The sequence below is a fragment of the Amyelois transitella genome, chromosome 21, assembly GCF_032362555.1.
Source record: "Amyelois transitella isolate CPQ chromosome 21, ilAmyTran1.1, whole genome shotgun sequence".
Taxonomy (NCBI): domain Eukaryota; kingdom Metazoa; phylum Arthropoda; class Insecta; order Lepidoptera; family Pyralidae; genus Amyelois; species Amyelois transitella.
Genome location: NC_083524.1, coordinates 4,844,647 through 4,856,964, shown reverse-complemented (window position 1 = coordinate 4,856,964; position 12,318 = coordinate 4,844,647). Strand labels below are relative to the sequence as shown.

Sequence of the window (12,318 nt, the reverse complement as noted above, 5' to 3'; positions counted from 1 at the left end):
GCGGTAAAGGTATAAACAAGGTCTCCAATAGAACGAAGAATAACTGATGACGTCAGTTTATCTTTGTTCATATTTTTTTCAGCGACATTCTAGGAATCTTGCCATAAGTACTTATTAATATTTTCAAGACACCATCAAAACATTACTGCGTATACGTTTTGATTGAAAAGTTACTAAATCCGTGACACACATTATTTTGGTTCCTAGAATGTACAGTTTCATTACCTAGTATTTAAATTAGGTACTATTGCTAGGATGTAATCTTGTCTTGGTGCATTGACGCAAGTAGTATTGGATTAGAGCAGTGTCTTTTGTTAAGCTACCATAAAGATACCTTCCTGAAACTCACTGGCTGGTAATCACAACTGGTAAATTTTAATTTACACTTATTGCATTTAAGTGGGTAGGTAATAGAACGAAGTTGTTGGTACAGTATTGGTACCTACCTACCATACTTATTTACTTAGCGCATGGCGCTAACCTTGCTGGATATTGGGCTTTTTGAAAAGATTGCATAATTATTGGTATCAGATGGGAAAATTTAAAACCATTAAATAATAACATGCATCAATGTACCAATGAGTTGAGTAATGAATGTAAGTAAAATAGGTAGAAAAAAGAAACTATAGGTAAGTGTACCTACTCCCTTTGACAGGAAGGATATAATACTTATTCCAAAACAAAACTGAATTGCACAGGGGCATTAAAAACAGAAAATATTATTCTGTATAAGGTTTTAAAGTATTTTTGATGAGATTATCAAAAATTAATTGGCCCAATGCCCAAAATAAATTACTGAAAAGCGCAGGGGCATTCAAAACTATGTAATTATAAAGGATTTTTGATGAAATTAACTAAAGTCAAAGTGGATTAGGCCTACTGGGGAAACCACTATAAAAAAAGCGCACCTAGTGCTCTACCTCTTGGGTGGTGTGGAAATGAGCAGTTGTAGAAGTGTTTTTAAATTTTGAAGTACTAAAACTATCTCTAGGAGCTACTTTCTTGTTGGAGTAATACACACAAGCATGTTTAAGTATTATATTTTGTAATTTGCTGTCCCTCCTATTATCCCAGGGGTCTGTGTGGCTTCGTTAATAGAACAAACTGTCAAATAAAAATAACTCTTTGGATATCTGAAAAATAATATAATTCTCTATATTATTTTTCAGATTTCCACAAATAAGGCAGGAATCCACAAGTGAGATTTAACTGAGTAGATTTGTAGCATGGATTTGGACTATGATGGTTAAATAAAACTCGAAATTATATATTTTTTTTTATGTGATCACATAATTTGTGAAAATCATCAATTTTCCATCTTCTTAGTTCAGCTTCCAGGTTTTCTTTATTCAAGGTTTCGTAATCCTTGGTATCTATAAAAAAAGTTTCATTGCAGTACACAATTATTATAGGTTAAAAAACTAGATCAGCTATATACTTATTTGATTTCATATACATATTTATATTGACACAACTTTATTCCATACTTCCCATATTCCATACGCGCGACACCGACTTTTCATGTTATAATAAAAAGTTATACTACTGGGGCTGGATGTACTATGATTATAAGAATATAATTTATTTTGTAATTACATTTAGAATTAATATTCAGATAGTGACAGACTATCACCCTAAAAGAAGAAACCCAAATTTATAAACCTTTCCCTTGATTGTTATTTACAATTTGCATGGGAAGAAAAGCATGTGACACATATTATTTTTCTTTGCTACCAATTTTTATTTCACTCAATACTCAACCTTTATCTGTTATTTTGTTATTTCAATTTTATGCCATATTTCTTACCTCATGTTAACTTAAAAAATTTCACTTACTATAAACTGGGAACCATCCACTCATTTCGCATATGGCAACATTAAAGGATGCTAGTTGCTTGGCTCCGGCACTGCTCTTCCGCGGCCAGATAATCAATCTTACAACCTCTTTCTGACATCCTGTTAAACTGGACCCTCTGGTTAGGAAAATGTTATGTGCTAATGAATTTTTCAATAAATATGCAATAAGTTTATAGGACTCTTCAGTAATGGTTACAATATTGTTTTCTGAAACTTCAAAACAGAATCCTGGAATGGGATAGTCTGTAAAGCAGTGTACTTCTTTGTGCAAATGTGTGCAGATCTGAAAATAAAGAGGCTATGTGTATTATAAGAAACATTAGATTTTTGCCATAATTTTTGTACTTATTTTCACAGGGGCTTCTGTATGTCATGGAGTTGTACCATTGTTAGGTATTTTGCATACATAAAATCACTTCTTTTTCCAGGAAGATAGGCAGAGACTACATATTTCCCTTTGCCACAATTCCTGTTCACTTCTTTCACTTAATCTGATTCTTTTTATGCAAGTTCATCATTTTTTTTAGAAATTTTCTTTATATAAATATAACTCACGGCAGTCTCAATAGGCAGGTCATGCTTCTCCAGAAACAGATGGTAATGCAAATGATTTACAGAAGCCATAGCACAAAGACTGTTGAAACCTATTCTCAGGTCCCTGGATATAAAAAGGTTAAAACTTAGTTTGTAATCAGTTTGTTATTAAGATATTGCATTGTATTATCTTGATTGAAAAAATGTAAAAACTACTGGATAAGTTTGGGTTAAATTTATTAATAAACTCTAGACGTTCAGAAGCATTTAAGGTGCCTTCCATTTCTATAAGCTCCCACATAAGTAAGTCTAGTAAGTAAACATTTTTACAATGGTAACATATTAGTAATAGAAAAAATGCAATGACCCAAGCAACCTGAAACTACCAATGTTGTCTTTGGGTCCTTGACTGTTGTCTCTGTTTATCATCTGCATTAGGACATGATATGTGTTGAGAGTAAAAAAGAAACCAATTTATTATATTCACCTACACTCACCGGTCCCCAGCCAAGAAATAAATTTTTAAGATCAGCAGTAAACTGTCTTCTGTTATAACTTGGGGCAGACATTTTTCCATTGACGGGCACAGCAGGGAATGGTATTGAGAAATTGGGCTTACATTTACAAATATAGTATGTGTCTCATCAACTGTAAATAAAATTTTAGACATGAAGGTAGATATTTTGCTTTTTTAATACTAGTCTTAGATTGTATTTCAAGAAAAAAATATCTATATTTTGTAAACTACTTCATAACATTTACCTTCATCATGCAACTTAAAAATTACTTCCTTAGTTGATGCTTTTGTAAAATTAAATTTATTTCCATCAAATGGCTGTGCAATATTTTCTATCTGTTCAGGGATCCTCCTTTTCGAACTTCTATCAGGATTAAGCTGTAAAATAAAGAAGTAGGTAATTGAAAAATTTAATATTCAAAGTGAAAATGTTTTTTTTTAAGTGTGTAATGGCTTTTTACTAACGTAACTATATTATTATTAGGTATATAATATTAAATAACCTGTATTAAATGTTCGATGTTGGTCATTCAAATGTGTAAATAAAAAATACTTAAAGTAAAATCTGTGGTTGGTATGAATTTAGTAGGTACTTGGTAGTTTCGCATGAAATTCTGACGAGCAAAAGTTAGAATCGGATAAAAGTATTTATTTTCGAAAATGGCTGAAAAAAAATTACTTATAGAAAACTTACTTGTAATAGATAATTTCCTTGAATTACTTTTTCCTGAATCTTATCTACTTTATATCGAAACACTTCATTTTGATTATGAATATCGCACCAAAGCTGCGTTAAAAGGTCAATGAATTTTAGTTTCTGGGTCACAAATGTTTCCTTTGGGGTGCTAAATTCACTTAGTTTATACATTTCCCTGAAAATTTCCCTCGAAACTAAGAAATAATAAATATTTGTTTTATGTTGACGGATTTATTGTCACTATCAATGTACCGTAAAACGGGGTGAATAGGGACGAAACTTAACTTCACTACGACTTTTAGACGCTTTTTCAAAAGAAACGTTGCTGTTAAAGGTATACAGATGTTTGAGTCTATGCTATATCTTTCTAAATCTAAATAAAATATCCTAATTTACATTTGGATTTGGAAATAAAATCAAATATAAATTAAAATCCCTATTCACCCGGAATTGGGGTTAATAGGTACGAGAGTAGCATGAATGGGGAATTTTGTTAGGGTTGGCAATTTTATTTACTCGACTGCCCAAAAAGACAGTGTTATGTTTTATTTTCTATCCGAACATCAATACGACAAGTAGTGCCGTAGTCGTGTTAGTGTAGCTCGTCCCAGTGATTTGAGACCACAGAAAAAATGGTGATAAATAAAAAAAAACGATTTTTATGTTTAATTTTGTTATATTTATATCACTTTCTCAATAGGTTGGACCTACATAAAGGACCTATCCTATCGATGGTTTTATAGTGAGTTAACACTTATAGAAAAATAAAAATATTTTAAACAAACACTTATGGTAATGAGAACACTTTTTTTTGGTATGATACAATAGAAAAAATTAAAAATAATCAAAAACAAATCTTTCAAAGAAATTTTCTTCAATGAATTTTTTAACATAAAGTCAACAAAGAAAAATAAAAATATTTTTAACAAACAGTTAAGGAAACGAGAACACTTTTTTTTGGTATGAATCAAAAGAAAAAAATTAAAAGAATCAAAAACAAAATCTTACAAAGAAATGTTCTTCAATGAATTTTTTATCACAAAATAAACAAATTAAAATTATGAGACCAATTTTTTTTCTGTATGTACCTATATGAAATAATAGAAAAATCAAAAAATAAATTCAAAAATTTATCTTATATATCGTCATCCATTAAATATCGAAATATTTCCTCTTCATTTTTATAATAACTTTGTCTTCTGAGGCCACTTGTACTTGGTTTGGATATCACTTCCGTAGATAAGATTTTTATTCTTTTACCTTCAGGAAATTTTTTTTCTAGAAGGTTTTTCATACTGTGCTTCAGTCTTTTGTTCTTGTACAGTATAATCAAAAATTGTACTATCTTCATGAAATATCGTTAAATCATTGTATATAACATTGTCGCCCACAATCGGAAATTCATCCGTCATTATTATTGGCATCTTATTTACTTCAAAACTTTCTTCAGATTTTTTCGCTACTATAATATTATTGCTAACATTTTCTTTTTTAGATTTTTTCCCAATACCCTTTCCTTTTCTTCTGTCTTTTGCACCTCTTCCTGTCTTAACATTTAATTTCTTCATTTCATTAGATCTTGATTTCTTTGACCCATAGCTATTTTTCTGCAAGATCAAAACGGGTTCATTTATAGCTTCTTTTTCTGTCGTACCAAATTCGTTTCCCGTGTTATGCCCAGTCAAGCTATTTACTTTATCTTCATGTAATAGGTTTATTTCTACTATTGATTCTATATTTGGTTCTTGTTTAGTATTATCAGACATTCTTTCTTCATCATATGTATTTAAATCAGTGTATATAACTTTGTCCTCCATAATTGGTATTTCATTATCCATTATTATTGTCATATTATCTATTTCCATACTTTTTTCAGTCTTTTTAACTTCTAAAATGTTATTACTACTATCTTTTTTAGTTTTTTTTCCAATACCTTTTCCTTTTCCACTTATTTTTGGTTGAGGTGTTATTTCTGAATTCGAAATATCGCTGTCTATATAACCTGTACTGTCTTCAACACTTCTTCCTGGCTTGACATTTAATTTCTTCATTTTCTTAATAGGTCTTGAGTTTTGTGGTCCATAGCGCATTTCTTTCAGCAAGTTTAAAACTGACTCATCTATGGCTTCTTTTTCTTCCGCATCAAATTCATTTCTCGTGACATATCCTGGCAATCTATTCAATACTTTCTCTTTATTTAAAGGGCTTATTCCTGTTTTTGCAAATCCCGATAGGATGTTTTGTTTAATATTTGGTTCCATCTTATCTAGCATTTTTTTTAGCAGTTTTGGAAATACATTTTTGGGTATTGTTGGCAAGATACGTCCTTCAGTCTTTTTCCAAGTGAATAAAATATCACGCCATGCAGTTTTGGTTGGCCTAAAAAACGCAACATCCAGGGGCTGGGTTAGATGTGTTGAGTTGGGTGGAAGAAACACAAAATTGATATCTAATTCTCGACATTTACGAATTAGTTCTATGGACAAATGTGATGAAAGGTTGTCACCGATTAAAATCTTTTTGCCAACTTTATTATTGAAGTATGGTATGGCAACAGTCTCAACCCAATCTTCAAAAGTGTCACCATCAAACCATCCTGAATTAGTGCGGTTGTATCTACAGTTTGGGGGTCCATTTGTTGTCCACGTATTATAAAGGTGTGCCGCTTTATAAACCACGTAACATGGCAAAAGAGTACCATCGGCAGCTACAGCCATCATTAGTGACGTAGAAGACTTCGTGTGGTTCATGACTCTTTCGGGATATTTAGCCCCTCTCTTAGACAGAACCTTTTTTTTACCGGGATCGTCGGCTAAGTTCGATTCGTCGTAGTTGACTATATTAGCCAAATCAACACCTTGCAAGGAACGCTCGAGTTCTTCAAAATATTGCACTATAATTTCCGGCGATACGGCTGCCCTCGATCTTTTTATATTCTGGCTTAATCGCTCAGATATATCTGTACAGTGCCTTTTTAAAAAACTTTCGGCAAACCCTACACCCGGAAAGTTGTTTTTGATTTTTTTAATATTATGCCCCATTCTATCGAGGTACCCTTTAATAATAATTCTTAGATCATACGTGTCAAGTGGGTAGCCCCACTCGGAACAAACATTGATATATTTAATAATATATTTTTCGACCTCATCTGATAATGCCTTTTGTCCACCCTGACATTTCATACGACGTGTTGCATGACGGTGTAATACAGATTTACTAATGTTAAATTGCTTTGCTACCTCGACAATAGATGCATTTCCAGTTTGATAGGCTAATATAGCCGAATTTAATATTAGGGGATCATATTTCTTATAAGGTTTTGATGATTTTGAGGTATAAACACGAGGCATTATAGGTACCTGAAAGAGGAAATAATCAGGTAGAGTAATATTAAAGCAAAGAGAATAGGTACATTAGGTACCGTGCTAAGCTACATTAGTGCAAAGTTGCAGCAAAATCCATTAAGTAGTACCTACCTACCTATCTAGTTATAAGGTGTAAAATAAAAACATCCATACTCATAGACATCCATACTCACAAGCTTTCGCATTTTTATACAATTACTAGCTACGCCCCGGGGCTTCGCTCCTGTGGGAATTTCGGGATAAAAAGTACTGTTTGTGTTATTCCAGGGTATATTCTACCCGTATACTAAATTTCATCAAAATCCGTCCAGTAGTTTTTGCGTGAAAGAATAACAAACATCCATCCATCCATCCATACTTACAAACTTTCGCGTTTATAGGTAGTAGTAGTACTTTTAAACATATTTTGTTAGTTATGTATGGCTAAAATAATATCTTTGTAGGTAGTATTCTTACAATATACGGGTACATAACAACATACATGGATCTTCCTACAAAAACTGAAAAGACGTTATAATTAAGTAGGTAGTGGCAGCCCTAGACCTCTATACCTATTCACCCTTATATCGTCCCTATTCAACCTGTTCGCATCCCTATTGACCTCCTCTTCATTTCTATTCGTACATAGGACATCCCCATTCACCTCAAAATCATTGTAATTTTAGGTATATTTTTAATTCATTGAAAATTACAATAAATAAAACGAATAAACACTTACCTTTAATGTATGATGTGCACGAACACTCAAACAATGTTTTTGCCATAAAATCACTAAGTGTAGTATCAAAACTTAAATATTTGAACAAAGTTAAAGACACAGTAAAAATCCGGTGTATGGGGGAGCAACTTCAAACGTATTTTTTGGCAGTTTATGATTAATTTGACAGATATTTCAGAGTTGCCATATAAACTTCAAATAATCTACTTAAACTTCAAAAAAAGTAAAACATAAATAGCAAATTGTTTACAATGAATTTTTGGTGTTGAAAACTTTCTTGGTTTTATCCCTATTCAACCTTTGATCCCTATTCACCACATTTTACGGTAGTGGTAATTCTCTTTGGTTGTCACCACAAACAAACTAAATAAAATAAATATAGAGATACTATGTTGTCACTATTTTTGACATGTGACCGGAAGACATGTATTTTTTTAATTTACTTAGGTCTTATGAACATAATATTTATGCTTTAGATCAAGTCCTTTTTTTGAAGTCGGTTAAAAAGATCAGACACAGTATGAAAATGTTATCAATGTAAATTAGATTAGGTTTTAATTAGATTTTTCTTTACTTTTTTGAGTCATAGGTATAAATAATCATTATATTATAGATATTTTTCCTTTCATCTATACTAATATCAAAAATCTATACTAAAAACAAACTCTTCAGCTTTATAAGCTGAAGAGTTTGTTTGTCTGGACGCGCTAATCTCAGGAACAACTGGTTCGAATTGAAAAATTATTTTTGCGTTGAATAGACCATTTATCGAGAAAGGCTTTAGGCTATATCACATCACGCTGCAACTATAAAAAGCAAAGAAATAATTAAAAATGTGAAAAAAAAACGGGGAAAATTATTCATCCTTGAGGGCTTCTATGATGCCCAAAATAACTAATCCAAGTGGACAAGTCGCGGGCACAGCTAGTTTAAAATAAATACCTAGTATAAATGAGGATGAAACAGAAAGTAAACCTATGCAGGTTTTGTGGCAAGTAGAAATTTGTAATTCAACCTAGATTAGGTTTAGTCCATATCACATAAGCTAGAACTAGACCCACTGCAGTGGCTGAGCCTAGGCTAGGTGTAGCCTTTTATCAAGAAGCAAGAGCAAAACACAGTTGACAATAAATTATGTTTATTCATACATATAATTACGTCTATATCCCTTGCGGGGTAGACAGAGCCAACAGTTGACTGATAGGCCATGTTCAGCTATTTAGCTTTCAGATAGAATTGAGATTCAACTAGTGAGAGGTTGATAGCCCATCACCTAAAAGAAGAATCCCAAGTTTATATACCTTAGTCGCCTCTTACGTCATCCATAGGAAAGAGATGGAGTGGTCCTAGTCTTTTTTCTATTGGTGCTGGGAACGGCACGGCACAATTCTTCTTATTCTGTCTTAAAAATAATTTGATGAACATACTTTTATGATTGCATTCTTTCAGATTTTATGTTATTTGGATTGAGAGGATTATTCTCATCATAGAGAAGCAAAATTTCCATTATTCTTTGAGAAGCTTTGGCAGCAGAATATGAGTTCATACATCCAAGTTTCTTGGCAACAGTTCGGCCTATGCGGCCATGTTTGGTATTTTCTAAACCAAATGCATCATTTTGCATGCCTTTCAAAACTGTTACCAAATTATTTACTATGCTCTGACATGTTATATGTTCATCATTTGTAGGGATAGCATCTATTTCATCTTGACTACAGCCAGCTTCTTGGTCTGAAGAATTATCCTGGTGGAATGAAAAAATCAATTCAGTAAATAAATTTCAGCAGTTCAGATTATAAGTGCAAAGATTACTTAATGCTATGCTAAACCATGATTGAATTTTAAAAATCTTATTGTAGGACACTTGATGAAATTCATATTTGTAGAGGTAGAGATTGGAGGAATAATGCAGGAGCTGTTTGACTCACACTTAAAATTAACAATAATTACAAAAACGATAAAATAAAAAAAATAAAATTAGAACCAATAGGATTTTAAATAGGTACATTAGTAACAATTCTTTAATATAATAATAATTTAATATAAATATAATAAAAATAATTTATATACATATATTTGACTTACATGTTCTGTAGCTTCTTCTTTTTCTACTCCTGCAAACAATGGATCATCTTTCACTCTTCTATGAACTCTCATTAAGAAGTGGCAAGCATTCCATAAGTGCCAGTTGATTTTGTACTCCTGTAACAATTGGTACTATTATTCTAGAAAGCCTATAATGTAGTCATAAGGTGTTCACTACCTAACTAAGTTTTGACAGGTAAAACTTCACAGTAACTGTTAATCTAGGTACTATTTAGAATCGAACCTCTCCTTTAGCCCGACTAGTCTTCAATTTCCTTAGATAATTGGCGTAGGTAGATCTGATATTTGTCCATCTATCTTTGACCGCTTGTCCTGTAAATTCATTTCCATATCGTGCCGCAAATTCTGCGTAAGTCTGGTCTTTGCATTTCATTGATGTATATTTGGGATGTTTTGGATTCCATATATTTGGTTTGCTCTCAATGAACTTCACTAAATTCAAGTTCATTTTTCTTGTCCAAAAAACTTTCTCTTTGGCAAAGTCAGACAGCATAATGGATAAAAATATTAGTATTCTTGTTCAGTTTAAATGATTTTATTTTGATTGTTTATAAAAAAAATAACTATTTATTTGTTTTGTATTTGTAATATGACGGATTGACAATGACAGCACAGCAGCGCAGCTGTCAGTTTGACAATTTAATTTTTCTGCCCGTGTAAGGATAGCAAATTGATTTTGCCAAAGCTTCAAATAAGAAAACCATACCAACTATTAGAACTTTGGATACTTTCTTTAAAATGTTTGTTTGTATGCTTTTCAGAATACTAAAATACTTTTTCAAACAGAAATCGTCTCAAATCATTACGTAGTACAGCCTTAAATGAGTGCCTTGGTATATTGTTCATCTGATATTAAAAAAACATGTAGGTAGGTTGCTTGAAGGATCCGCAAGAAGGGAACGTAAGATTTTGCATACGAAGTTGTAGGTTACACGAGGCCAATTTAACTTAAGGATAAATAGGAATACGCGTTGTTAATATTCGTGAATAAGGATGCATTTAATTTCCATCAATCTCCAAAAGATATAGGTAGGCACCTAAATTGTAGAAAAGATTAGGCACGTTTATCGGCTTGTATGTTTCCTAGATAAAGGATCAAATAGAGACTGTAGGTACTCTTATTATATACCTACTAAGGTTTAAGAGCAGGCATTTCCTGTTTGTTCAAAAGCTTTCTGGTTCGCGTGCAGATTATGGCCAACATATAGGGTATAATTTACTTTGGAATCTGGAACAGCTGATGTCAAACCATAACAATTCAGCTTAACTAAGGGAAATATCGAAAAGACGTCTTACAAAACTTGTTTAGCCTGATGAGCATTTTCTGTTAGCTTTTAAAAATCGAAAATCTGGAACGTCTAATGCAGAACTATCACAGACCAGCTGAACTATCCGAAATATGGAAAAGGCGTATTGGCAAAAGTGGTTCAACCTGATAAGCGTTTTCTGTTGCCGTATAATAATTGAAGATCTGGAACACCGGATGCAGAACCATTATATACCAGCTCAATCATACGAATTATGGAAAAGACGTCTTAACAAAATGTTGTTCAATCTCAGCATTTTCTTTTGGCGAAAAAAATGGAAGGTCTTCATCATGATGCGAAAGCCTAGGGGCTCCACATCACATTATAAACCAGCCACTCTGTAATATGTACGGAAATGACATCTTAGCAAAAGTTGTTCTAGGTACCTTGATAGTTAATGATATATCGCTCCTATTTGATAAACACGCTATAAGTATTTGAGTTTAATCGTTACAAACAAAAATAAGAACCTTTTTCTCTATATACCTACTGTTACTTAGTACGGATTCTTAAATATTTGCTGTCAACTGTATATGGCCTGGGGCTCCGCTGCCGTGAGAATTTCGTGATATAAAGTATTTTTTGTTGATCCAAATTATATCCTATGTACCTTACGCCAAATTTCGTTTAAATTTATTTTGGTGGATTTCATTATATTTACCAACATTAATGAATAAACTAAGGAATAAATAACCTTAACCTTAGTATTTCCAAAAACACACAAACGGAGTTGTGGGCTAGCTATATATCTATATATTATACATTCATATTACATCTTTATAAGTTCAGTTATATTAGCGGAAAAGTGCCGCATTTAACGTCTTAGGACTTCCTATGAACTTAATAGTAATTTAGCTTAGGAATAAGTTATTCATCAGAATAAAAAGTCTATTCAATTTATACACTTATGTTACAATTTGAACACGAGCCCCGGGCTCATTGACAAAAATAACATGTAATGGAATCTATGTACTTATACCTATTTACCACTGTTCATCTTAAAAGATTATGACTATAATTGATCTAAACCGGTTAACGGAGATAAGCGCAGCACCGAGTTCAATGACTGACCTAAATCTAGCTAAGTACACGTATAATTTACCTGGTGAATAAATTAATTTAATTGTTTAAAAACCGAACAGCCGCTCAAAAGAGAATGGTTGCGTGATTAGAGCCCGCGACTGCAATGTCAGCGTGGTCTGAATCGACAGCAGTCC

At 32.4% G+C, this 12,318-nt stretch overlaps 3 protein-coding genes across 3 annotated transcripts; all 3 read right to left on the bottom strand.

Moving 5' to 3' along the window:
* Positions 1–915: 915 nt before the first annotated feature.
* Positions 916–3,883, bottom strand: LOC106138764 (GDP-D-glucose phosphorylase 1). The gene is made up of 6 exons (XM_013340040.2): positions 3,603–3,883; positions 3,154–3,286; positions 2,889–3,039; positions 2,413–2,515; positions 1,837–2,140; positions 916–1,373 (listed from the first exon to the last, which is right to left on the bottom strand). Exons 1-6 carry the CDS (start codon positions 3,774–3,776, stop codon positions 1,264–1,266), a joined length of 975 nt encoding a protein of 324 aa, XP_013195494.1. The 5' UTR covers positions 3,777–3,883; the 3' UTR covers positions 916–1,263.
* A 203-nt stretch (positions 3,884–4,086) lies between these two features.
* On the bottom strand, positions 4,087–7,811 carry LOC132903038 (uncharacterized). Its single transcript, XM_060950207.1, has 2 exons — positions 7,689–7,811; positions 4,087–6,964 (listed from the first exon to the last, which is right to left on the bottom strand). Exon 2 carries the CDS (start codon positions 6,953–6,955, stop codon positions 4,868–4,870), a length of 2,088 nt encoding a protein of 695 aa, XP_060806190.1. The 5' UTR covers positions 6,956–6,964; positions 7,689–7,811; the 3' UTR covers positions 4,087–4,867.
* A 998-nt stretch (positions 7,812–8,809) lies between these two features.
* LOC106138767 (uncharacterized) lies at positions 8,810–10,373 on the bottom strand. The gene is made up of 3 exons (XM_013340043.2): positions 10,018–10,373; positions 9,774–9,890; positions 8,810–9,432 (listed from the first exon to the last, which is right to left on the bottom strand). Exons 1-3 carry the CDS (start codon positions 10,285–10,287, stop codon positions 9,118–9,120), a joined length of 702 nt encoding a protein of 233 aa, XP_013195497.1. The 5' UTR covers positions 10,288–10,373; the 3' UTR covers positions 8,810–9,117.
* Between the last annotated feature and the right edge of the window lie 1,945 nt (positions 10,374–12,318).